This window comes from Phoca vitulina, unplaced genomic scaffold (genome assembly GCF_004348235.1).
Source record: "Phoca vitulina isolate PV1807 unplaced genomic scaffold, GSC_HSeal_1.0 scaffold25, whole genome shotgun sequence".
Taxonomy (NCBI): domain Eukaryota; kingdom Metazoa; phylum Chordata; class Mammalia; order Carnivora; family Phocidae; genus Phoca; species Phoca vitulina.
Genome location: NW_022589728.1, coordinates 8,543,998 through 8,563,980, shown reverse-complemented (window position 1 = coordinate 8,563,980; position 19,983 = coordinate 8,543,998). Strand labels below are relative to the sequence as shown.

Sequence of the window (19,983 nt, the reverse complement as noted above, 5' to 3'; positions counted from 1 at the left end):
TGCTATAGTTCCCTTTTATAAAGGAAGGCTTTTATTTCTTTTTAAATATTTATTTATGAGAGAGAGAGAGAGAGAGAGAGAGAAAGCAGGGGAGGGGCAGAGGGAGATGAAGAAGAAGAGAATCCCAAGCAGACTCCCCGCTGAGTGTAGAGCCCCACATGGGGCTCGATCTCACGGCCCAAGATCATGATTTGAGCTGCAACCAAGAATCAGACGCTCACCTGACTAAGCCACCCAGGTCCCACTACAGGAAGGCTTTTATAAACCGGTAGAATTCTTACCAAACTGTATAGAAAGTAGAAAATTTTCTTAAAGCAAAAACAGAATATTTTAAGAAAAACAATTATATAAGCATAAACGCTACTTTTGTAGAAAAATCAGGAATTTAGACACATCATTTTTTTTAAAAGCACATTTTTCATTGACAGTTTTTCCTTTTATTAATGTTTAGACAGATTATTTAGATTTTTAACCCTCTGCAATCTGAAATAGCTCTTTGCTTTTATAGTGGTTTTAGAGAAACATTCTTTAGCACTTTTCAGAAATTAAAAAATGAAACATATCTTAGAAATCAATATAATTTCATTTTAAATTTATTTCAGATTCGACAGAACTCAGCTTTGTTTATTTTCAGGTTTAAATCACTTTGTCTTGAGACTATGCCTGAGAATATGGCCTTCTCCCCCATCTTCCCATCTTAGACCCACAATGACTGCTCTCTTCTTAGACTTAGGAAGAATCAGGAACTCAGACTTCTGTTAAAATGACCACAGTGTACTTTATTTAATGATTTTGGTACCTTGTGTTGCAATAAAATAAAAAAAAATCTACAAAATCCAAATATATAAAATTTCAAGTTTTCTTTTTTTTTTTAAAGTTTTACAAGAAAAAATCATGTAACCAAGGAAATTTGCTCATTATGAAGCACTACTTTCCACTTCATTTCATCACAAATTGCAACTTACTTAACAGACCAAAATAACTATGGTATTATAGTACATCAAATACTCCACACACTGTGCTTTCAACTAGAGCACATGGGACCACGGCCTGAGACGGCGGCCTCCAGCCAATAAAGACACTCTTACAATCCGAACGCTAAAGGAATGTTTGGATACATGGAGTTTGAATATATATATTTACAGGAAGGAAAAAAATTTAATAACTAGTTTAATTCTTCATTTCAAATAAAATTCCAAATACATTTGTACAATGTTTACAAAGTAAAAGCACAAGAACTGCCAAGGTAATCATTCAGGTCCAGGCACTGTGCTCGTACTGGGGGAAATGTCTACACCGTTCCCTAAACACACATATGGGGTCTCTCAGACCTTATTTCTGGAATGGTCATGGGAGAGAGAAGCACAGGAATGGCAATTTTGCACAATCAGAATGTCATGCAGAGTTGACAACAGGGAACTGAGAAATGATTGGTCCATTCTCTTGTTTGATGTTCATCTGCCACCTGATACATTTTCTTTTCAGAGATAGATTTAGAACAAACAAAAAAAATTGAACAGGGAGAGGAGCACAAAATGTTTAAGGCAAATTAAGCAAATATAGAGCAGCTTCTCTTAGTGTTAAGTGGAAACGAGATTTTACCCCAATCGAACTTAGAAACAAACAAAATTAAGAACAACCTCCTGAGGTTGGGTTTCTTATATCATATACAAATTTTTGAAAATTGCTTTGCACCAAGTATCTTTTTGAAATTTTAAATGAAAAACTTGTTGGTTACAAAGTGCATGATTTCATGTTTCTAAATAAAAGAACAGTAGCTGAGGTAGTTAGATGTGAAAATTATTTACTTAAAATAACTGAATGAAGAACAAATGTCAGTAGCAGAAATCCTTGCCATTTGGAAGCAGGTTTATATTGTGCAATGGTTTAATGCTGAGCAACATGCTCCTGTTTTTTTTTTTTTTTTTCTAGATATTATTAATGAAACCAGAACATTAAGTAGTATTTGTTTCCAATTTCCTAGGTAAGGTGTCAGTACAGACAAAGTCTGTATCCCTGGTAATTTTGTTTGTGATTCATGTTTTCACCATTTCTGCATTGAAGCTATAACCTATAATGGCATTACTTATCATTACTAGAAACTTCTGATCTAAACTGTAAAAAGAATTCAGTAAAACCAAGGAAAGAACCAACAGGAAGGATGATGTTGCTCATATTTTACAATGTTTGTTTTGTTTTGTATTTTTGTCTTAGCTCTAAATTCAATGTACGATTTGGTTTCAAAGGTGTGGTAACCCCTGGCTCATTGGTTGCCCTCCTTGATCTGAGAATGGGAAAAACCTAATTTGCGTGTCTTACATCATCTTGCTCTCCAGGCTACTGAGCTGTCTGGTAACTGAGAAGAAAAGCAGAGACAACTTAATAGAGGACAGCTTCTCACCCAAGTTCCCTCTCCTCCTGCCACCTTCACTAAAGAGAAGCTTCAGGTGAGACCTTCAATAAACAATTTGCTGAAAACTTCATTTTTTAGCTATCTCATACCATCTAGATATGAAAAGAGTTTGGTGATAATAATATGCCAGGGATAAAAGTGGATATAAATAAGTTGTCAGGCATTCCTTTGGAGCAAAAGAGAACTTTCCATGTGTTGTATGCCACATATTTATGGGATAGAATTAACTGGAAGTAGCCATAGAAGTTGACAGCTACATTTATGAAGCATCACATACATGATAATTACATAATGACTGTTCCATGGCAGTATAGTCGCATGTACCTTTGCTAAAAATTAGTTTTCTAAAAAAGTCTATTACTGTCAGGGAAGACTCTGGAGAGTTTCATGTGGGCTGGAAAGACTTAAGGGTAAAATATAGCGGGTTCAAATTTCCTTTTTCCCAGTAATTAGATGTATAGCTTCTGTCTAATAACATGTCTCCACCTGTTTTTTCATCTCTTTGGGGAAGAATTTCATTTCTATCATTTCAAAGAATTGTCCAGCTCTACTACTTTTAGATTCTGTTTTGTACCTTTGTTGTAAAGCCTCCCAATGATGAGTTCTCCCCACTGCCCCTGGCCAACCCCCCTAAAAGGCTGCCACACCTTTTCTTATTTGCACACCCCTGAATCTAGTGCAGTTAACTTCAGTTTTCTTGCACAAAAGTAAAAGAAAGACAAGGATATTTCCCTCAGAAACAAGGATATTCTGCTGCACTTTTGGTTTGAAATATATGGATGCTTGGGACTGGGAAAAAAGGTCAGAGAAATCCAAATTATTTTGGCTCACTATTCTCATATTTTGAATATAAAAAAATGGTATTTATCTTAAGTCTGGCATGGCAACATAAACTTTTTTTAATGGATCAGATAATTGACTAGGTTAAATTCATGCTTCAGAAAGTTTAATACCATGCATTAGAAATGTTTCACCAATCTGAAATTTTAAGCTATACCACTGGCAACTAGATTTTAGAATCCGGAAGAGATTATATTGAATGTGTACATTATGTTAGCTCCAGGCACAACATGATTTTAAACCCACTTAACAAGATAAACTTTCTGAAACCTTATTTCATATTTTTAAGAGCATGCATTTTTTTTTTTTTGCAAAGGAATATAATTATTAACTAAGGGAACAATGACAATATTTATGTACATAATTTTTTCGCATGAAGTCACATCTTTAAAACATTACCTGAATTGTTAGTATAGTTCCATGGTTGTATTTATTCCTACTTTACAATATTGCCTCTGTGACTCAAAAATGATATTTATAACCCCCAATCATGTTATTTAGCACTAGTTCTTATCTGTACTAAATATTTAAGTAAGAAAAAGCATTTACTTTTGGGGGAAGTTGTATGGGATATTCCCTATGGTTGTTTTCCCACCATCTCCTTTGTCCTATACTCAGGACATGCACGTACACTCAGATCTATGCACGTGTAAGTATACTTGTATATCACTATATAGAAGCCCTTGTGTAAACACTTCTCTGAAAAATTTAAAATTTATTTATAATCTGAAAATAAACCGACTCAGAAGTTCCAGGAAGAAATAAGGCTTTACATTCTTTTATTGGGTTGCAAAGGGAGAGATGCATCATCTTAGGGATGAAAAAGAATCTCACCATAAACAACAAAATCTAATCTCAGTAATATCTATTAAAAATGTTCCCTCCTGGTAGCGGATTCCAGAACACCCCTTAGCAATCATTAGTCCTGAACTCAGGTATCGTGCAGGCATTCTGGAAAATGCAGTTTGGGATCACACATGCGAACTCTTTAGGTATCAGAAGGAGCCCAGTCTTCTGGATGTATTTAATAAATATTTAGTAAAATTCAGTTTGGCTAAGAGGAAAATTGTCATTCTATATGAAGCTTCTCAGTGTTTGTATGAAAGGAGTTAATTTTTCTCATTAAAAAGCTGATAATTAAAAAAAAATTCTACATAGACCTTTGAAGAAAAAGTTTCACTTCTGTGAAGTGATCACGAATAATCATACTCTCTGCTTGGTGACTTATTGCTGTCGTGTTGTTAGGTTGTCTCCACCTCCCCCGCCGCAGCCTATTCAGGGCTGCACACAGGGCTCCTTTGTGCTAATGCAGTTATCAAGCGTCAAAGCACTTTATAAACTTAATTCATCTTCACAACACTACTATGAGGTAGGTAGATAAAGATTATCTCTCTTTTACATATGGGACAAAAGAGGCTGAGGATAAGTTTCTGAGGCTGAAGTGACCAATCAGGAATAAGGACTCAAGGGGCTCAGCTTCCAGGCCCCTGTGTTTGCACCATGGGACCAGGGCCTCTCCATGTTCTTGTCTCCAGAAAGGAATAGACTTCATAGTGTAAAAGGATACTCTTTCAGAGAATATATTTCAGTGTATTTAAAATGGTCATTATATTCAACAGGGGGATTTTTCGTTTTCAATAAACCATAAATTCCATTCAATTATTACATGATAAAAGATAACTGAAACAAAATGCTTAATGTTTTTTGCAGTTGCCAATTGATTGTTGCCTCTTCGTCGCCAGCTGACTGAAACATTGAACTAAATATCCTGTCGATAACATGAAGGTACAAAGATTTGGAACAGGATTGAGTGAAGTAAAAATCTCAAGGGAAAATGAAAGCGGAGCCAAATCAGGTTGGTATGAACATTTGTGACGGGAAGTAGCAGCTCTTTTGACCCGGAAGGCTTCCCCAGGGGTGGGACTAGCAAACCATCCAAAGGAGCATTGATAAAACACAATTAGCACAGAGCAATGACACCTGGTGGCTGGAAGCCCTTGCTAAACAAGGTGGAGCACGTGTTTTGGTTTCAGGGAAACCTCTGCAACTAATGGGAGGAGGGAGCCAACAAGGACAGGGACTGTTTACCCCATGAAGTCGTTCTAAGTTGGCACTGAAATGTAGAATTTGACACAATCAAAACACTACCTAGGAATGTACAAAACAAATACCTAGATTTTCTCTGGAAATCCTCTCACGACTTCACATAGCTGCCTACCTTCTGTGTGCCTGCCCAATATAGTTCATGCCTCAGAGCAAGTTCCACAACATAAGTTCACGGAAAAGAAAATCGGTCTGAATAGCTTGCCTGTGTTTCTGTCCAGCTTCAGAACAGTAAATGAGGTAAGCACACGATTTGAGGAAATACACACACTCACCAATCCAGAGCCCAATCAGGGAAGAAAATGTCCACAGATAATCACAGATACAAGAGTCGCATGACTATCTCAAACTTCCTTCTGGAAAGTGAACTTCCCTTTGATGAGATTTTTTCTTTTTCTCTTTTCTGTGATTACAAAGGAAACACTAAGATTCCAATATGTATAACCAGTGAGTCCTTGGCAACAGAATGACATCAACAAACCAAACCAAAAAAAAAAAAAGTATTTTGTTTAATTTGGGAAAAATAGCCTTTACTTATGTGACACCACAACATGCACCATAAAATAACTGCATTGATTTGTTTACATTATTTTTCTGCTTAAAAGATGTAATCCTTAAAATGAAAAAACTCTCTATTTGAAGAATAAAAAGTTAAACTTCGTTTCTCTTAAACAATTCTGTCAAGTAGACTTTGGGAACAACGAAGATTATGTGAAGAGCAGGGGGACAATTATAGAATTAGAAAGGATGGAAAGGAGCTGGATAAAAGTTTCCTTGGCAGGAAGGAGCCGAGTGGCAGGCCTCCAGAACGGTCTTTCCGAAGGAGGTCTGTGCCACAATCACATCTGAATAACCCCGGGACAGTCTCCCAAGCCTCTTCCATTCATGTGTTCGCCAAAAGTAAATAAAAATCAAATAGCATTTGCTCTGCATTATTTATTCCTCTTTGCACAGCAAAGAGATTTTTAGCAGCAGAATATCACCAGCAATAGATTCCTGCATGAAAAAGTTAAATCTCATTACCTACAACACCTGAGCATTTTCTGTCTATCTAGACACCAGATAACCAGATGAAAAACCGTATCGTTCAAACACCTGGATTTTCCCAAGTATTCAAATGTTTGACATCACAAAGACCAAATTTACTGCTTGAGTGACCTACTTCTTCACTTTTCATTGGGATATTTGCATTCATGTGGACAGTCTTTCTTTTTTAACAATGCCATAGTGTCTACTTGAGTTTAGTGAAGATGGTTCAGCAATCATCTGGAAAATTCAAATGTTGAAAGCTCCTAAGTGAAAAAAAACTTAGTCATGAGAAAAAAAAAATTGGAGCTTTAGGGCTATCAGCACTCTAGTGGTTTTATGGATGGTGAAAAATTGCTCAACTGTCCACTTTTTTTTCATTTCCATTATTCTGAAGATCATTCTCAAAAAATTATTTTTCCAATTTGGGGATAGATACACAGATCTAGGATGTGTAAACCTGGTTTAGTGAATTTGAACACAGAGGCTCTCGTGATGTCATGATATATTTACAATGGGATGAGGAGTAAGGCTATAGTAACCCTGAATCTCGTTGCTGTTAAAATGAGGGACAATTCAGTGGTTCATGTTATACAAGTAGGAATACTTACAATACCTTTAAATATCTCATCTTGTAATCCATCAGAAGCTCTTGGCATGCAGAGCTAGCTAGCAGCATAGGGGCCAATGACAAGGAGAGCTGTTCCCTTAAAGACAGGGTTAGTCTCAGACATGCAGCCCCTGACATTTTCTCTGTCTTCTGCCTTTGGCCCTTCATATATGGATGTATCTATCCTCATAGTTAGGGAATGACAGGGGCTACTTTGAACCTCTGCTCTATAAAAAGGCAAATATTCCTGATGAGCAATTGGTAGGCATCCTCTTCAATCACCTTCTGTCCCAACACAGCTTATAGCCACTCTCACTCATGAGCCTTGCTTAAGAGGATTGTTTATTGTTCCTGGGTCCCCACAGTCGACCAACTCATTGTATGTTACAGAGTCTCTTTGTGCCCATTTTGGCTTTGGAGTTCAGGAAATTAAAATTTTCTTCAGCTTATTAGTTTTCATTGCCTTGCAATTGAAAATAAGTCGCATGGTAGTAGGCCAGTTTTTGCCATTAAATTTCAGTGCTTGTGCCAAGAGTTAGTTCTGAAAAATGACTTTGACAGAATAGGGTATGCAGCACGATACTGATGCCTGTAACTGGGCCTACCATTCAGGAACTCTCAAATCACTAAGATGGTCACTTAGCAAGGAGAAACATCTTTAAAACCCAAGAAAAAGGATCCCTGCTTCTTTTCTAAAATTTTTCTGCTAGGTTGCTTATTGGATAAACCTGATGACTTTCACTCATTCATCTAGGGTTCACTCCTGACATCGTTCTACTAAAAGTTTAGACAGAAACTTTATAAGAACATATGGATGTCTGACGCTTGCAAACTCTGAGACTACAATCTGAAGTATATTCATTCTTATCTTGCAGCTCAAACCTTTCTTGGAAAACAGAGAAGCAAGTGGGAAAGAACCATGAGTTTTTTAAATTATGAGACTACTTGTTTACTTTTAAGTGAGCATTTAGGCAATAAGAATCTCTACTTGATCTCATAGCTTGTAACTGACATCTTGTCGGATCTCAGAAACAACAGGAGGGCCAATACCATAAACTCATGTACCTCAGTCTGAAACCGACAATGTCACCACCCAAGAAGGCAGGAATGAAATTATTGAATGGTTACATCCATGCAGATTTTACCTCTGAAATGGAATTACAGATTCAATTTTCATAAATTCGTTATTACAATGCTGACAACAGTACTCTCAAGAAACCAAGTGAGGGCAGCCATGGTACTCAGATCGATCATTAAAGAGATGACAATGACATTTTTTTTTTTCCATTTCCAAACACAAGTAGATTTGTATCCATTTAACAGGAGTCACCATGACCCAGTACCTATTCTCTGAGCTCTGCAAGCCCCAAGAATCCATCGACATTTTTCTTTTCTTTTTTTTTTCAAAGCAGCGCTTACTGGCAAAAACAAATGAAGCGGATGAATATTCATAGCATGAATGATGAGGAAGCAGGTAGCATGAATTCATTAGTGCTCTACTTCATAGAGGTCTTTCTCTTCAGGCGTGGGCACAGCTCGGCGCGGACTGAACGAGTGCTCCTTCCCACTAACTGATTAATTTTCCCTCGTGGTAGCTTGGCTACAATATTACAAGTCAAGAATTTGCAAGATTAAAGGGTCTGTTGCATTAATTAATGCAAATCACCTTCAGTAAAGCTTGACAAGTTCCAAGATGTTTCTGTAAAAAAAGAAGGGAATCGATACCATCAGCAATATACATCTTTGTGACAGTCGAGGCTCACATTTCTGAGTGATTGGCTCGTCCCCTTTCCCTTTCCTCATGGCACGAGAGAGATTTATTCCTCTTCACAGGGCACCAAGCCTCAGATTCAGATCAAGAGAAAGGTTTCACCCCAGGATTTCAGAACATATTTCAGTGATCCATTTCCTTTTCTATGTACAGTACATTAGAAAGGTTAATAAGGAAAGTTGAATATTTTAGTTCTTTGAAAGAAGGATATAAAATGACAATTCTTTGACTAGATCGCCTTTGGTTACAGGATGATGTGCTATTGCTCCCAATTTGAATGAATAAGAACTCACAGTGGGGCCTATTGAAAGACCTGGCCAAAGGTTAATTGCTAAGTTAACATAGCAGTACCCGACACACTCATTTTCCAGAATCACAATGGATTGAAATGCTGACGTTGATTAAAACACGTTCTACTGGTTTGTAATCAAAATAGGAATTTCGTACAAGGATAGAAACCTAAGCTATATTTTCAACGCGCTTAGGGGTGTTGTAGAACTTACTGATAAATGAATTAATTTGAAATAATTAAGAGTGTTGATTTGATACAACTCCATACCAGAATGCCACTAGAACAGTTAAATTAGCTCAAACGTAACATCTCCATTTGTTAATATTTGTAGCACTTAAATGAAATAAGAATTTGATTAGTTCCATTTTAATGCAAATCAAGCAATAGAGAGAGGAGAGGGCCACCAGCTTAATTTGATAGATGGAAGTATAATAAAAACATGAAACCTTACATTTTCTGAAATTCTAATAACAGAGTTAGGTGACAGGCTTTAATAAGAACACAAGAGAACGTTTTGTGTTGGTACTGGGCTGGTAATATTTGCTTATCAAGTTGATTAATTAGTTTTGATGTTGATCTGTTTTATTATCATGATCTTTGCTCTGCAAACATCAAATCAGCAACTGTACTCTTCTTGGCTGGTGCAATGGCTAAAACAGCAGTAATCACAGTAATGAACTACTTATAGGGGCTTGAACCTAGAAACCATGCCTCACACTTCCCACCATTATTAGGTCAACTATTATAGTGATGCTTAATGGGACTCACCAAGGAATTCTTTGAATTATTATGTGCTTATACAAATTAATCTGTTTTTTTTTTTCTCTTTCTTTTTACTCCTTAGAGAACCTTTGGGTTTATGCATTCCCTGATCAGAATTATTTCACTTGGAGCAAATTAGTTATGCAAGTTAATAGTTACCTTTAAGCAATATACTCCTTACATCTGTGGGGAGCCAACCACGTGCCCACATTGCAGGGAGAGACTAGGTTTGCGTATTATGCCGGCATAGTGAGTGAGGTGAGTCTGGCTGTCTGGATTCCTGAATGTAATACAGCACAGTCTTGTTCTTCTGGGCACGGGAAGTATGGCCTTAGACCAACCTCTCAGGTTGTAGTAACTGAGGGTTAGGTCTGGAAATGTGTTATTCCTAAATAACTACTCTGCTGGAGATCTAGGGGATGTGCTAATGAAGGATATTTCCTGAAGATCAGAGAAGTAGCCTATTAGAAAAGTCTTCAGACATTTTAGAGGCATCCTCGTTTCATGTCTCTTCTTAAAAGGGGTTCTCAGGAATATCTCCAAAAGTTATTCAGATATGATTGTTTTGAGTCAAGTGCTATGTGCCTAAAAAGTATTTCAATTTCTCTTTGTTGCTTTGGGACCTCGATTTAAAAATGTCTCGTGTTGAAGAGGCATAAAAACAAATCTTAAAATTACTTTTCTCTTTATAGACAGTCAACCATTATTGACTTATCTTTATATGGACATCACTATCTTATGTTCGTCATTGAGTGTGGCATTTGTCTATTATGAGGCTTCCATAATACAGTATTGGGAAAGCTATGTTTCTTTTTTGCTCTAGTATGGAATTAAATGTAGATATTAAAAATAGGAGCTGTGTAGCAGAGCAAAAAAGAGTTGAAGTCCGAAGACTCCTATTCCACTACTGATAACCAAAATGTAAGCCGCTGGATCGCAAGACTCCTTCTGCACTTGGCTGTGTATTGCCTGGCAATGCTCATCCTGTGGATGATGCTGACTGAACAGATGACTGAAGGAATCCTGATTGCAAAATTACCTGATCTCTTTGGATCTTGGTTGTCTCATCTATAAAAGGAATGTGCTGAAGTAACACTTAGATCTCTTTCAGATGCTACTTTCTATAAAAATTAGTGACTTCTAATTTAACATATCTTCATCAAGATCTGCTTGAATCTTATCAAAGCAGTAAGAGAGAAGATTGCTTGTATTTTTCATACACTAAAGTCAGATTGATCACTGCATATTTTTCTAAAATAAATACCAAGGTTGAGAAAATGTGGGGTTTATTACTGGCTATTTGTTTAGAATCAATTCCAGCAACATCACACACAACTTACTATACAAAGTCATTGAACAGGTTTTGACTATAATCCTGTAGAACTCAGACTTGTCACACCAAAAGTGAGGAGGGAAAGGACATATCAATCATTTTATAATCAATTCAACAAATAGTTGGTAGTAAACGTTTGCTTTATTCTTTACATCTAACCTTTCAATCTAAGGTAAGATTCCTCAGTTTATATGATGGGTCAAGCTAATAGTATAGTAATCCTCTTAAATATTAAATTTTGTGAACTGCAAGACATAAAATTTAGAGAAAAATCATGGCAATGGGCTAGAATAATGTCACTTTAAATGTTTGTTGATCTATCTTTTCTCCCTCCTCTCTCCCTTCCTTCCTCTCTCTCTTTCTCTGTCTCTTTCTCCATCAGAGTGTCAAAGTAAGTACTGGAATTTAGTTATTTTTCAGTGTGCCTAACTGGATGACAGTATAGCACATGCACAGAATACAAGAGGAGAACCATCTAGTTATTTTATATTTATCTCTTACTTTAGTGTAGAGTAGGGTCATGGAGGAGGCCATTGTCCAGAATGGAAGAATAGCACATAACTACCGACTATGAATTAGGGAATGGAAGTAAAATTCAGTTACAGGTGATAGCAATTTCCATTTCTCATCATTGACTTTTATTTTTAACTTTTCATCTTGGAAGACATCTTTGACTTTAAATGAAACTTGCTTTGGAAAATTTCATTATCAGACCAGGATTTTGTTTCTCCTGAAAGCTTGCCAAATCAGAAATAGATGTTGGTGGGAAAATATTCCTTGGTCTTCTAGAAAAATTTGCAGTTGTTAAAAGTTGTTACAAGTTGTGTTCAATTCTCAGTGCCACTGTTTCCTAGGTGTGGAAACTCTGGCAATTTGTTTAGTATCTCTGAGATTAGGTTTTGTCATCTGTAAATGGTACTTAACTCATAGATGGTTGTGAGGATTCAATGAGATCACACAGGTAAAGCTCTGTAGCCCAGCACTAGGCACATATGTTCCTAGTCATGGTAAGTCACCATCAATATGGGGAACTGAACTGCAAGAAAATCTAAGGGTAAAGAAATAACCAAAGCAAAAATTTGAGTTTGCCAGTATTTCTGACATATTATGTCAGCATACTATTTATGAGTAAAATATTTTAGCAAAACAACTAGGCATTTCAGGGACATGAAACCATACCTTATTGAACAGAACATAGCCCCACAAAAGGTTGACTGGAGTTTTACATTTCGGGATTAGATCACTGCATGCAATATAACAAGGGTCTCATTTCTTTTCTTATGGAATCTAGAGAAAGAGCTTCAGATGGATGATCAAACAACATTATGCCTTAAACACTCAAGGGAGAGTTTCTGAACCCCTCATTTCTGTGGGCAAATGGCAGTTTGCCATTTCTTCCACTTGGCTTTCTGCTGTGAGCGCAGGCTGTGTTCGAGCTAGCCTAATTGCTACAATTAACAAAATTAAATGGCTCATTGTGTTTTTATACAATTCCACCCACATTCCGCGGAGTTTTACTGTTGAATGAGTAATCCTACTGTTGAAACTATTGATCGCAGGCACAGATTGAGTCTTTCTGTGTGCCCATTTCTAGGATAGCAACTGGACCGCATACTGCAGTGGACAGTGCAGCCTGCCTGAGTGAGCAGGGGAGATGCAACCCAGCTGCTGAGATCACTTCACAGCTTGAGACAGGTCAGGGCCAGAGACTTGGAAATGGAGGTACGGTGCGGGGGGGGGGGGGTGAGTGGGCGGTAGAGGGAAATGGCCCTTCCTCAGCCATGTTGAAATGCCCCGGCTTCAGAAGGGGAAGAAGGGTGTTATGAGTTACAAGCTGGCAGAAGCAATCATTTTGATTGTTTTCAAAAGTGACACTGGACTGTTGAAGATAAATGAACATGAGTTGATCTGCATCCATCACTGAATTTATAGAAACAACCACCTCAGATCAGCTATGTTTTCACCATGCACTGCAAGCATCCTCTGAGCTATATTTCTGAAAGACAGTCTGAGCTATTTTTAAAAAGGCTTTAAGGAATTCTCCTTAGAAACATAAAAATGCAGGCATCTCATCCAAGCTTTATATAGAAACAGTAATGGCTAATGGCAAAGATGTATGCAAATGCAGGGGAGCATATATTTAGTCTAGAAAATGGTTCATTAGAAAAAAAGTGGATCCTTGTCTAAACATTGTGGGAGAACTTGTTCCACTCAATGGCATTTGGTACATTTAAAGGCAAACGTGTAGCCTTACACAATCCTGGTAAGGACACGAGAGTTTTTCTTTGCTCAATTCAACCTGCTGGGAGAAAGAAACTTTGAAATGATTCAAAACACCATTCAGCTGCTTAAAAGACGAAATCTTTTTGGAGTGATACAGCTTATTTAAGCTCAAAGTGCTAAGTTGCATTTAGGCATTTCCCACATTACAAGAATGTGGATGTCTTATAGACAGGGACCGTAAGCTTGGGCTGCAAAAGAAGAGGAAAACGCTTTTCCACGAAAAGTTCATGTGTTGGTAACACACCAGGTGATATGCATGAAAGGGCAGTATATACTTCATTTTTTCCATCTCTGTTCCTTTAGTTGTGTGTGTGTGTGTGTATGTAAAACATACATGTGTGTTATATATATACATATATAACATATATACATGTTATGATACCTTAAAATGCAGTCATTGAGATTTCAGTGATTCCCATTCACTTTTAATTGGTCAGTGCTATCACTTCATTTACTCCTAAAGCAAAATAAATTGGGCATTTGGGAATTAAGCATACATATGTCATTATACTTTTATGTTCGGGTTATCTTTGTATTTTATATTGTGGTAATACTCGAATTGCATGTTCTTGCCAAGTAAGTAAGAGAATTTATTTCGTTTGTTGGGTTCACGGCATTATCATAAGTGGATAGTAACTGAGTGTCTGCAAAGTCAGTGTTATGAACGAGACAGCACATAGTTAAGTAGGTCAATGTTAATGGCCAAGAGAATTTAAAGGACATAGTCATTATGGGGGAACCAAACTTTGACTTAACATGGAAAAATTTTTTTTTTCCTCCACACAAATGCTTAAAAATCTCAGTATGGTTAAGATATGTATGTTCTTTAATCTTAAATACAGTTTCATTTTAAAATGCTAATTTGAAAGTGAAAAAAATGCTTAACATTTTCTCTTAGAAAATTTTATGGTCCTATGCAAAAAAAGTGAGTGCTAAGACCAGGACCCCCTCTCCCCGCAGAGAATCCAAGTAGACTCAGACACAGGAAGTCGGGTCTCACAGAGGAAGAATCCAGCATTTCCAATCTGTATGCTAACCATAGCGCGTTCTTTTTGGATTCTCCGGTTACTGTCTGTGGAGGGTTTCATGGCAGATTGAAAATGAAATCTCAGGAAGAACTAAAATACAAAGACAAAAATCAAACTTTGTTCCTTTGTACATTGACAATGTCTCTTTGAATCCTAATACTTTAAACTCTCTGTTATCTGTGTATTATCTGGAAACTAATAACGGTTCTCATCACCACACCATCTGAGGGCAGTGCAGTGTTTTTCTGAATCATGGAAAGAAGATTAGGTCATGATTTTCCTCGGAAGTAAATTTTTTTGGTTCTTGTAATCTTGAGAAAGTTTAGAAAAATTTATGGTGGAGCTGTCATTTCCTTCAAGAATTTTTGACTAACTGAAACATCACAGTCTTCCAAGTGTGTTGGATAACAGAGTATTTACAGTATTTGGGAAATCACTGAGAAATGCAAACATCTTACACCCTCCTAACTGTATTCTTACCTCCAAGACAAAGCATAGTACATTACTGTTTATTCACACGGCACTCATTTTGACTCTTCACATGTTAAATGAGGGATCAAATTGAGAAATAACTCAGGACTTACATGATTGAGGCGTGATGGGGCCTGCTGAGTTTGTGTTGATTGACCACTCTACCTGTAATCTGGTATTTACTCATGGAATCAAAGGTATAGTTCAACTGAGCCATTCAATTTCCAAAGATCATCAATTAAAAGTTTTCTTGGAAATAAGGAAGCTAATAACTGCACAAAAGTGAAGAATTTTTGCCAATATAATCATTTTTTTTCCTTCTACAGTGGGGGTGGCATTGTTTTCACCAATTGCTGACAAGAAGAGCGTCTTCCTGGGCCTTTACTGGCGACTAGGTAATCTTTTCACATCCGAACAAAATGTTATTATTTTTTAGTGGAAATCTTGCTTGGAGGATCAAATCATGGAGTACTAGGAAAGTATGTCTACTGATAAAAAATCATCTATTTTTAAAATATCGCTCTGGGGCTTTGTACCAAAGGAAGTCATAGGCTGAGCCCTCTGCCATTTCCTGTGGATGTGGTGCGTGACACACCCACTACAGGCGGTGGCTATTGAACTGGACTATTTTAAGTGGATTGTACAGTCCAAATAACCAAATAATTAAGCTAAACGGACTTTTTCTCTTCTCTCTCTCTCGTTTTTTTTTTTTTTTTTTTTTTAGTGACTTGACTAATATTTAATATATAAGTTGGGTTAATATAAAACCAGGGAAGGAAGTTTAAGACATCTTCCACTGTGGTAAGGCTTGTGATAATGGATGGATGAAAGTAATCATTTACAGCTTTCACATCCTGGGAAACACTGGCCAGTCTTGCTTGACAAGCCCTTTCTAGTTAAGCTGATTCTCTTGTCACCTGATACTCTGAGAGCACCCCTGGCCAGGTTCCTGGGGGCACCAACATGCAAAGTTGGGTGATCTTGCAAGAGACAAGCGTTCTCAATCTGCTGAGGCAGGCTGACGGAATTTGTGGACCAGTTTCTGACATCCCAAGTAATTATGATGCTTAAAGTATTTTAAACGATTCCAGGTCTATAAAAAAAGTGATGATGCCTATATGTATACCCTATATTTTTTATTACAAAAATATTGAAATAATCCATGAGTTATTCCACTCTGCACCAACTATAAAAAAATACTATCAAAGTTTGACCGGCACTTTTAATGCAACAAAAAGCACCATGACCGAGGACACTGGGAACAAAAGCAGGGAACGTTTACTTGCTGTACGGAGGTATTTAAAACCCAGAAGTTTGTCGTAAGAGTGTGACTTTACAAATGATTCAAATGCAAATCTTAGCTGGATCTAGTGATAAGCCCTCAATCAGTTTGGAAGGGTTTTCTCATAGCATATTCACTGCACTGTCTGCTCATACTTACTAAAAAGTGTCCCAAAGCCTCTAAAAGACACATCACTTTGACCTTGGATTGGGGGGGGGGGGGGGGGTCTGTACACAGTGGGGAGCTTGATGGTGCGCTCTCACGTCCACGTTTGGGGGGCTCGCGCCACTGGTTTTCGGGTGTTTGGGACTTCCACGTCAGTCCTGTGGTTGGACGGTGTTTGGCACTACGAAGGTGTGGCGTGGCGTGCTCTGGAGTCCTCACACAGAGCCACGCTTTTCTGCATCTCGAAACATCCAGTTCAGCACGCTCCTCTCCTGCCGCTCTGCACCTCCCTGCCGGTGTGAGCTGCAGCAGGCCGGGAAATCAGATGCTCGTTTTTGCCTTGTTTCCCCGCTTCCTCTTCATGTACTTATTAAATTTTTGCAACTGAATACTGAATCATGATTATCATTTAATTTACGTCACGAAATCATCGAGCTCCTTGGTCTTGTCGAAAGCCATACATGTGCTGCATAGGATTTCTGTCGGAAAGGATGTTCTCAACTGAAAATTTAAAATAAAAAAACAAATCCTGAAATGTGTTGAAAATGAACCATTCCATCCATTCGAATACACATGTAAACAACAGTTGAGTTTGCTGTCCATGGGATAGGATTTGCACGCATGGTAGTGGTTTCCAAATGAGAATGGTCTATGAAATTCTTTTCTAAGTCAGTACTATTTTTTTCTGGAGTCTTGAGGGATATATTCTCTCTCTCTCTGTTTTTATATTCAGAATCAGAGCTTTGCATCGAGAAAAAAAAAAAAATCACCTAAGCTATTTTGACAGAGGACTGGTGCCATGTGTGTAAGCCTGTGTGTGCATGTGTGTGTGCGTGTGACTGAATATATTTTTATGCAAAGATCAGTTAACTCCATCAAAACACCCTATTGATTGGAGGCAACCTTTTCCGTGCTCATAGGACCCTCTGGTGGACACGCTGAAAGTGGGCAGGAGGGGCTGGTAGCAACAAGGAGTCCTCCTGAGCTGGCATGGTTCGGTTCGTTCCCTTCAGCCGCTGTTCTGAAAGGAGACCAGCAGCAGGCAGTCAGCTGATGGAGGGTCAGACGAAGCGCGTTACAGCCCGTTGCCCTGCTCTAGGACAGAGTTTCATTATTGCCACGGCCCTGCTCTCACCCCTTCACCTGGAGGTTGTGGCTCCTCCGAGGCCTTCTATTTTATAAAGTGGTTTCATACTCCAACCGCTCCTGAATAAGGGCATCATCTTTGTACTGCAGCCTTGGAGGAGACGGGGAACATTCAAAGGCTAAAATGGCCTTTCGCAGGCTTCGGTCCAAAACATGTCTCTCCCACGCTGGGTACCTATTCCTGAACAGGTCAATTTTAATGACAGATTCTTCAATCCGTGGTGGGCGAGAGGATGGGGTGGATGGGGCAGTGGGCCTCACCTGAAAGACAGGTACGCACCCATCGCGCTCAGCAAATTTCTGGTCGCGGTCGCTGGCGACACTGCGGTTGTTGGAGATGGACCGGAGCGTGCTTGTGGCCACTTCTGGAGGCAGAGTGAAGGCAGCGACTGGGTCCTCACAAGCACAACTTGGTGACTGCCCGAATCGGGGTCCGTTGGGGTGAAAGAAGGCATAATACATCAGCATAAAAACGACGCCAGTTAAAAAGCTGCTGAACACCACACACAGCGCTGGGATGGCAAACGCATCTGCAATCTGGGGAGCCTTGTAGAGGTACCAGAGGGCACTCAAGGCTGTATTTTCCAACAGGATCACAAAATAGTAAATGAAGAGCCTGCAGCGTGTCCTGCCTTCCTTGACGTTGAACCAGCTGAAGATGTAGATGATCCCCACCACCATGTCGAACACAATCTCTTCCCATTTGGTGATGCAGAATTCTGTCTCACAGTGGACGATCCAGAAGGTCATGATGCACCAGTGGAGGACGATGAAGATCCCAAAGTACAGCTGGAAAACCGAGGCAAAGAGGGCGAAGGTGATGACTCTGGCGGCAATGGTAAAGAAGTGCCAGCAGAACTGGATGACAACGGCCATGTAGCTGATGGGCTTCTTGTCGTCTCGAGAGTCCCGGAGGGCCTTCTGGTAGGAGGCCAAGGCCCAAGCCAAGGACACGAGGGAGGCTGCCGCTGTGAAACCTACAAAGGCAAAAAGGAAGACATTCTGTCAAAAGTGAGATGCAGTGCTGTCCCCTGAAAGTAAATCACGTGGTGCTGGAGCCTTGGGACAGGCTAGCTGTGACCTCTGCTAAGCCCTTCATTTCTTAGAGTTTTAGCTGGGCTAACCACTCAGATGGGGCTCCTAGTGTCTGTCCTCTGTGGACCCAACCATATGGAGAAGTCATGACGTTCGATGGGAATGCTGCTCAAAACACGTGGGGAGTGGGATTGGGAAAGCAGGTGGGGGGGGGTGAACTTTCCATGTATATGGTGGAAATAGATAAACTAAGGAGGTGGTTTTGTGGGGTGGGAAAATAACTGTGGTCCAAAGACTGGGTTGCTGTGTCAACTCTGCATGACTTTGGACAGTTGTTTAAACTGGCGTCCTCATTTACGAAGTGGATGATCTCCAAGGTTCCTGGCAGCTTTGAGATTCTCTGGATGAAAGGGATGAATAATCATCGGAAATGTGAGGGGCTAGCTGGTTTACCTTTCTGCTTCTAAACAAGAATAAATGCACTTCGTTCACAAAAGAAAGTTTACTCTTTCTTACAAATAAGAAAAAAGAGGCCATAAAACCTCCTTGGCAATGTTTCTTGTCTTACCTGGGATGCAGTTTGTCCTACTCTAATCTGAACATAATTCTTCCTACAGCTTTTGTCTGTTCCGTACTGCCTTTCCCTTAGAAGACCTGTCTGTTCACTGTCACTCACCGCTTACTCCTTTGTAGAGGGAAGATTGTACAGAAATCGCCTCTCAACCATTTCTCTTATTTTATGAACCCCACTTGGTTATTATGTTCTCTAAAAGTTTGTTTGCAAGTTTTTAAAGGAACTCGTATTATTTCCTTCCACTTTTGTTCCATCTGTGGTGTCTGAAGCATCACCTGTATGGTCCAGACATGGACAGGGCTCACCTGAAAACACACTGGCTTCCTTTGGGAAAGAGCTCATGTGGGGAATTCACGTTGCCACGGGAACGTTAGTCAATTTGCATACTACCCAACAAGCTGCAACAAGACTTATCAAGACTAAGAATAGGTTTTGTGTTTTAAAGTCCAGCTGGTTTTTCTCCACAGATACTCATCATAACCAGGCCACATTCTAGTTTTTGGACTAGAATGGAAAAAGTAGAGGAAGGATGGCCAAGAACTTGTGAGGAACTGGTACTGTGCTTTTATATTTTGACAGAGAAAATCTGTTGTCTATGATCCTTGAAAAATGAATTGGAAAAAAAATGACTCTTGTGGGAATGAGGCATGCTAATTGATGGAAAAAACAGTCAACCTCAACAATTATTTCTTGCACATTCTCCTTGAGTAAGGTGAACTCCAAAAGACAATATTGACGAGAAAATATTTTCCAATGGCCACTTCTCTAGCAGGGTGTCCTGCCTCTAGCTTCTCTCTCAAGCTAACAGAACGCCCACATCTTACTCTGGATCTTCAGCTTTTTTTCTGG

At 38.9% G+C, this 19,983-nt stretch overlaps 1 protein-coding gene across 2 annotated transcripts in view; it reads right to left on the bottom strand.

Annotated features, from left to right (window-relative positions):
• Nucleotides 1-612: 612 nt before the first annotated feature.
• Nucleotides 613-19,983, bottom strand: part of XKR4 (XK related 4) — a 435,155-nt gene continuing 415,784 nt past the window's right edge. Inside the window, exons 3-4 of one of the 2 annotated variants that reach the window (XR_004301496.1) lie at nucleotides 16,374-18,502; nucleotides 613-8,691 (exon numbers count right to left, since the gene is read on the bottom strand). Coding sequence is in view for 1 of the 2 variants with exons in the window: in XM_032421935.1 (XP_032277826.1) it covers nucleotides 17,556-18,502 (947 nt within the window). In the remaining variant the exon portion in view is untranslated. Of the gene's footprint in view, nucleotides 8,692-15,632; nucleotides 18,503-19,983 lie in introns of those variants that run through there. The other variant, XM_032421935.1, reaches the window with a different exon arrangement.